The sequence below is a fragment of the Lycium ferocissimum genome, chromosome 7 (genome assembly GCF_029784015.1).
Source record: "Lycium ferocissimum isolate CSIRO_LF1 chromosome 7, AGI_CSIRO_Lferr_CH_V1, whole genome shotgun sequence".
NCBI lineage: Eukaryota > Viridiplantae > Streptophyta > Magnoliopsida > Solanales > Solanaceae > Lycium > Lycium ferocissimum.
Genome location: NC_081348.1, coordinates 29065071 through 29072292, shown reverse-complemented (window position 1 = coordinate 29072292; position 7222 = coordinate 29065071). Strand labels below are relative to the sequence as shown.

At 35.7% G+C, this 7222-nt stretch overlaps 1 protein-coding gene and 1 pseudogene across 1 annotated transcript; both read left to right on the top strand.

Annotated features, from left to right (window-relative positions):
* Window positions 1–416: 416 nt before the first annotated feature.
* On the top strand, window positions 417–3361 carry LOC132064209 (serine/threonine-protein kinase BSK2-like; annotated as a pseudogene).
* A 404-nt stretch (window positions 3362–3765) lies between these two features.
* LOC132062685 (uncharacterized) lies at window positions 3766–4885 on the top strand. The gene is made up of 2 exons (XM_059455216.1): window positions 3766–3999; window positions 4486–4885. The coding sequence occupies exons 1-2, from the start codon at window positions 3876–3878 to the stop codon at window positions 4695–4697; spliced, it is 336 nt and encodes a 111-aa protein (XP_059311199.1). The 5' UTR covers window positions 3766–3875; the 3' UTR covers window positions 4698–4885.
* Window positions 4886–7222: the final 2337 nt, after the last annotated feature.

Below are 7222 nucleotides of genomic sequence, written 5' to 3'. Positions count from 1 at the left end.
TTTGAATGTTTACAGATTTTTTTTGATGGGGTTTAAAAAAAATAATTTTTTAATTCTTTTTCTGCTTTTTTTTTTAAGAAACTGAACCATTAATTCACTTGCAATTAGTTTGACAGGAAGTAATCAGGATTCTTCTAAATATCAAGCGTTTGCTTGCAAAAGCTGTATTTTGGTTGTTCTGGACCTCTGTAGAATAGTGACTGATCTTTGATTCTTAGGTTATAATAGAGAAATAGGGTTGAGTACTTCTGTGAAGTATTCGCAGACCTAGATCATATATTGTTTTCTCAGTTGCTTTGTTTCGAACCACAGGTTTCGGGCAGATATCCCATCTCCCTATCTCTATGATTTTGCAAATTTCATGATCCTGTCAGTTTTGGGTAGTCTGTTCTTGAATTTGCTTAATGTAATTGATATTTCAGGAAGGTGACCCCCGATTATCTAGTTTCGGTCTAATGAAAAACAGCAGAGATGGAAAGAGCTATAGCACCAATCTTGCTTATACACCTCTGAGTTTTTGCGCACAGGTACACACATGACACCACACCGCATTATAGATGGATGAACTGGTAGTCATTTGAAATTGCTTTGAGATTCTTGATTACAGAGAGAACCAATTGCATAAAGTATAAGCATTCTCTGATACTCATAGACTCTTATTCTCGTGCACAATTAGCTGCAGTTTTGTGTGTTTAACTTCATAAAAAAGTCAAACTATTTCATTTACCATATTTGAAGTGAAATCCTTTAGTTTCACAACAATATTTCACTTGTTCAATTCCTTACCTTGTGCCTTTACTTTTTTTATGCCCCTTTGATTTCTATTTATGTTTAGTTACTTAACTTGTTTTCTCCTATCCTTTTCTCTCTGTTTCCCCTTGATTTCTATTTATAGGCCGGGTAATCGCAGAAAGCGTGATCTACAGCTATGGGACTGTTTTGCTGGACCTGTTGAGTGGAAAGCATATCCCTCCAAGCCATGTAATGTACTCTGACATAGAAATCTTTCAAAATTTCTTCACCATTTGGCTCAATGATGTCGGGAACTAGATTCCAAACTATTTCATACTATGACTATGGGTCTACTTGATAAATTGACTCAGTGAAGGCTGTCATCTACAGCTACTCAATCTGGAGTAATGAAGTTTTACTATTTTATTTAATGACTGGATTGTTGTGCCTATGTTATCTAGAGTGTCGAACACTGATTGTAAATTTTAATTATTCTCCTCTATTTTGATATGCAATTGTAATGAGTGATGCATGAATAAGTAAGCTTTCGTGTTGTCCTCTGAAAAAGTCAGTCATTAAATAAATTCTCTAATGCATGAGGCAAAGCCCTTACTAAGTCAATGAGGTTAACGAATATGTTCGATTATGCTTGATTAGGAACTGTGTTTATTGCCTAATGATTGACCATTTCATTGCTTGCTTTACCCTTGCTGTATCAGATAGTTTCTTCGTCTTGCATGCATTTCTCACTGTTGTTGGACTTTGATCAATTTCCAGGCACTAGACTTAATTAGGGGTAAAAATGTGTTGTTATTAATGGATTCATCCTTGGAAGGACAATATGCGAATGAAGACGCAACAGCATTAGTTGAACTTGCTTCAAAGTGTCTCCAGTACGAGGCTAGGGATCGGCCTGAAATCAAGTTCATTCTTAATGCAGTGGAGCCCCTTCAGAAGCAGAAGGAGGTATGCTTATTAGAGCATCTTTGATCCTGATGCCTGTATTTCTGATGGATTGAGCCTAACACGGTTCACATTGTTTATCTTAGGTGGCGTCACATGTTCTGATGGGTCTAACAAAAACTCCCAGTGGTTGCTCCCAACCATACTCTCTCCTCTCGGAAAGGCCTGTGCCAGGATGGACCTCACTGCTGTCCATGATATCTTGCTTAAAACAGGTTATAAAGATGAGGAGGGCGCTGAAAATGAGGTGAGCTCACTTTTTACACTGAGGTAAAAAATGGTACTTGGAAATCATCGAACTCGATGCAGAAAGATCATGATAAGGGGTATAATCTACAGTAAGAAAAAACACTAATTATCCTCCACGGTCGTCTGAACTTTCTTTTATTTTCTCATGTTGGTCTCCTTTTTTCTGTTCTCAAGTTTAAGTATTAATCATTCATTGAAAAAAAAGCTTAGCAATTTATCTGAAAGAGAAATCTTATCTGGTACTTTTTGGTGGAGTTTTGACATACTTGTTTTTACCTAATTTTGTAAAGCTCTCATTCCAAGAATGGACACAACAAGTTCAAGATATGTTAAATACTAAGAAATTTGGGGATATTGCCTTCCGGGACAAGGATTTCAAGAGTGCAGTTGACTATTATTCTAAGGTAATCCACTCCTTTGGTTGCTCATATTTTCTTAATCTGTTTGGTGTTAATACTTGGATAAACTTTCTTTATTTTTTGACCTTTTTTGGTAAATTGCTACTTTTATTCATCTGCTCATATGTTCACCCGTTCCTATACGTAATAGTAACAAGGGATTTTTTGCACAATAGAGACTTCTTGATTGCTGTGGGGAAAACTTCTTCCCAGTGACTCGAGTGTTCTAATTGTTAGATCCAGTTGGAGTGGTGATGATGCAAAAGAATGCATAAAAATCTATATCTTGTAGATACAAAAGTATAATAAATGCTTTGTCACTGGCATGTGTTGCAGATAATTGCATATAGGCTATAGCATAAGACTAGTATGTCTTATCAAATCATATTATTCAATCATATTTCACTCATAATTATTACATGTACGCCTAACTTTGGCTAGTTCCCAACAGTTGGTATCAATGATGTCTGTTCCGTCGGGCACTGTTTTTGTGAGGCGAGCCCTTTCATACATGATGAACGGGCAACCAGAACTGGCACTAAGGGATGCTATGCAAGCCCAGGTTTGCTTACCTGAGTGGCCTACTGCATTCTACATGCAGGCTCTTGCCCTATCCAAACTTGGCATGGAAACTGATGCACAAGACATGCTCAATGACGGAGCCTCCTTTGAATCAAAGAAGTTAAACAGTTGGCGTAACTGATTTGGTGAATCCAGAACGTCGAAGCTGGAGGTAGCTTTACTAGTAAGGATGAGATAGGATACTAGCGAACCAATGTTATGTTAATGTGGTTATTTGGGGCTTATATTTATCTCGGCCCTCACTCTTTTGTAGCCCAATACAGTTCTATACAGAAAATGTATAAATTACTTCCTCGTAGTTTATTTTGCGATGAATGCCAATTCCTTAGTTTTGGAACTCATCAAGAGTTCTTTCATTGTCATGTTTGGGTTAACATTAATGCCATGGTCTGTGTTGCTATTTACAGTTATTTTACCAGTTGAGCATATTATGCAGGCGATAATGATCTCAGAACTCTTACTTCATCTTGATCATTTAAGAAGTAGATACCGTTTTATCTAATTTACTATTATGAATTTTTTGGAGCTTGTTCATGTAAAACATGACCAGATTTGATAATAGAACAATTTCCCGGGGACAATGATTTTCGTATCTTAAAAAGTTAACGTGACAATTGTAAAAACACATGAACAATTAAAGGTAGGAGTAAATCGTCGTGATAGGAAATTATATAAACATCTCAATTTTATTTACCTTCTACAACGAGGAAAATGACAAAATTGGAAGAGAACTTCCAAAACTTCATCTCCTTCAAGGGTTGACTGGAATCCTGACTAGAATATGCTTTGATGCTGCAAGAAAATGGTGTTGACCAATAAATAAATTTTACCTTTCATAATTTTGGCAAGGTCTTATAAATTAGTGTCAACTTAGCCATGGATAATCCAAAATCTAACTGCCGTCACTTGTCCTTTTCTTGAGATGAAATCTGTGTCTCTTCTATATAACATATGCAGTTCAGAGATGTAATGGTGCATTCTAAAATTCCTCTGATTTTGAAACTTTCTGATTTAGAGATGGCAAAGCTTCTAATGATGGTCTTATTTATCATTACTTTTCTTGCTCTTACATCAGGTAATTCTTTTATTTTGATTATTTTTTATTGATAACGATAATATCTGAATCCGTTTTTTCTTATCAAGATGATTTTACTTGGTTATTTCACATGGCCGGGGGGGGGGGGGGGGTGGGGTTAAAGGCAAAGATCGAAGGGGTCAATTAAATCTCCTTCATCCGAAATTAATTATAACATCCAAATAGAATAAAAATATTTTTATAAATATGTATATATACTGTTAAAATCCCTTTACATAAGAGCAACTTAAAGGTATAACAACTTTTTATTTTTCTAAAACTCTTATTAGAATTTTTAATTGGCTCCACCGCTGCTAGCACCGGTTATCGTTAAACCTTAATAGAGATAGAGAAAAAATCACCTAATACTGTTTTTAATCTTTGTTAGATTTGAGCAACGACTTTCACCCACTTCATTAATTGCTAACTATAATTTGAATGGTAATAGCAGAGTATGATATTTTCTTTTCCTGTGGATATATGCAGCTTTGCCCAAGTGCCAACAGCGTTGCGTTAATGTGTTCGGCCAAACTTGCAGAAACTTGAAAGATACGACTAAGTGCAAGTTTTTGTGTTCATATTTCTATCCAGGTCGCCTATGTGACGCAGGTTTCTATTGTGAAAATACATATGGCCCTCAAATCAACTGCAAATGCACCTATGAATGTCAAAACCAGAAAAATGCCATCAACACCTAATAGTGATACTGACTTGTTGTATCCCTAATCTCTTAGTAAAAAAATTGGTGTTGGCGAAGTCAAAAATTAAAGCTTATGAGTTTGGAATTTTAGTCCTTTTAAGTTACTTCACTCTAAATTAATAATTCTTAAATGAATTGTTTAATACAAATACAAGATTTGAATCAAAGCTACTGAGTTCTGACGAATTATCTGCCCCTGTAGTTTTCAAAATTATGAGTTATAAAAAATCAGGCTTCAGCCATCAACCCCTAATGGTGATGCTGACTTGTTGTATCCCTAGTCTCTTAGTAAAAAAACTTGTGTTGGCGAAGTCGGGATTTAAAGCTTATGAGTTCAGAATTTTAGTCCTTTTAAGTTACCGCACCTCTAAATTAATAATTCTTAAATGAAACTTCTAAGACAAATATAAGGTTTGGATCAAAGTTATTGAGTGCTGACTAATTATATGCCCATTGAGGTCGTATTTGTCAAAATTATGAGTTATCGAAAATCAGGCCTCAGCCATCAAAGTACGTGCCCGCAGTGTCATCCACAAACGTCACTATAATATAAACGATAAATCATATAATTGCTTGTCCCATATGTAGCAGTGTAGTTCAAATCATGACCTTAAATCAATTCAAACAAACGATGAGGAGTCAAGTTCAAAGCATGTTTGTAGTCAAACATCATGCAATAGGAGAAGTTGTTATTCATAGTAAGGTCAATATCTCAACGGCAATACCCACAAGCCATCAATTCCATCTCTTAACAATCTATGATAATGCATGCATGCAAATGGTCTAGGTATATATCAATTATTTGAATTGATATCACAGTACCTTAACGTAGATCAAATAATTGTGGACAATTTCCAAAAGCCCACACACCTTAATTCAAGGTAGAACAACTATTCATTCATAATTTCTCCAACAGTGACTTCCATAAAATTTAAACCTATACTTCCCCACATTTTTCCAACTTGTCTTTTGTCTTGTGATGCTTCTCTAATATAAACAAAATTGTTTTTCAAATGATTCGACAAAACATAAATTGGTATAGAAGTCCCATCTTCATTTGGCTCTGGATCTTGGGTACAATAAAAATTTTTTCACAAAGGACAAAAAATTAATATACCAAAACGGGTATATCGTGGATCGACCCACGATATACCCCTGTCGACAATTCAACGAAAAAGTTTGTATAACGTGGATCCACGTTATACAATATAAATTGTTTATGGATCGGTCCACGTTATACAGAGTATAATTGTATAACGTGGATCAGTCCACGTTATACAATTTGCTTGTATAGTGACTTCGAATGAACTCACTCATTCTACTCTTAGGACAAATTTGAAACTAGGGACTAATTTCATTAGCTGATCTTGCAAAAATTCTACTTTGTTTTGCTTCTCATTGCATTTGTTATCTTCATCAGCTTACTTCCCTTCTGGAGAAGTATGCTATTGATCCAAAACAAATTGGTCGGCTAGAGGTTGGAAGTGAAACTGTTATTGATAAGAGCAAATCCATCAAGACATTCTTAATGCAAATATTTGAGGTATTGACTGTTGCCTCTGCATGATGTACTGCTGATTATTTCAAAAATAGAATATTTCTTGCAGCCAATTATATAAGTTATACTCCATGAAATGCTCATCACTTATTGTATGAGTGAGTTCATTCGGATCAGTCCACTATACAAGTTATAATTGTATAACGTGGATCAGTCCACGTTATACAATAATTATTTTTTTTTTTTTTTCGTTGAATTGTGGGACACGGAAAAAAAAATTTGTATATCGTGGGTACGATCACGATATACCCGTTTTGGTATATTAATTTTTTGCCAGCCCCTTTTGGTAAAGACCGTGTATTTTTATACCCTTTAGGCTCCGGACTCCTGGATCTTGGGTACAATAGTTTTTTAATAATGGATCAAAAGGGTGCCAACCTGTGAAGTTTTGACTTGGGTTATTTTATAGGAGATACAAACATACTTGGATGACTTTGTCATCGCGAGTACAAAATTTAACTTTCATAATGCATGACCATCACTCAATTCCCTGAGTACATTCTGTTTGTACTTTTGGGAAGGGTGAGACTGTTAAAGCTAGTTAATGATTGAAGCTAGATAAGTTGGTGTGAATGAGAAATGGAGGGAAAAAAAGACAATGGAAGGAAAATGAAGTTTCAAAGCACAGTTCCTTTGAAAAGGAGGTTTGTACCACATTGGTGGTAGAAAGGGAAAGTTATGTGCTTATAGTAGAAAGCACTTCTTCTAGCTCTTAAAGGGTTGAGAAGAGGGACTCCCCTCGCGCCGTCGTCGTCGCTCGGCTCGGCTTTGGTCAAATGATCTGATTGGTTAATTGGTAATTAATTAAATTTAAATCCCAACTGTTCCCAACGTTTTTATTTTTTCGGAAAAGGCAAGGCTTTTCCGAATATCGAGTCTTAGTGTGTTTCGTTCCCGAATTTGAGTTCGTCCAAGTCGTAGGCGTTTGAGGTACCGCCACTCTCCTGCTACGGGTATATCGTTTT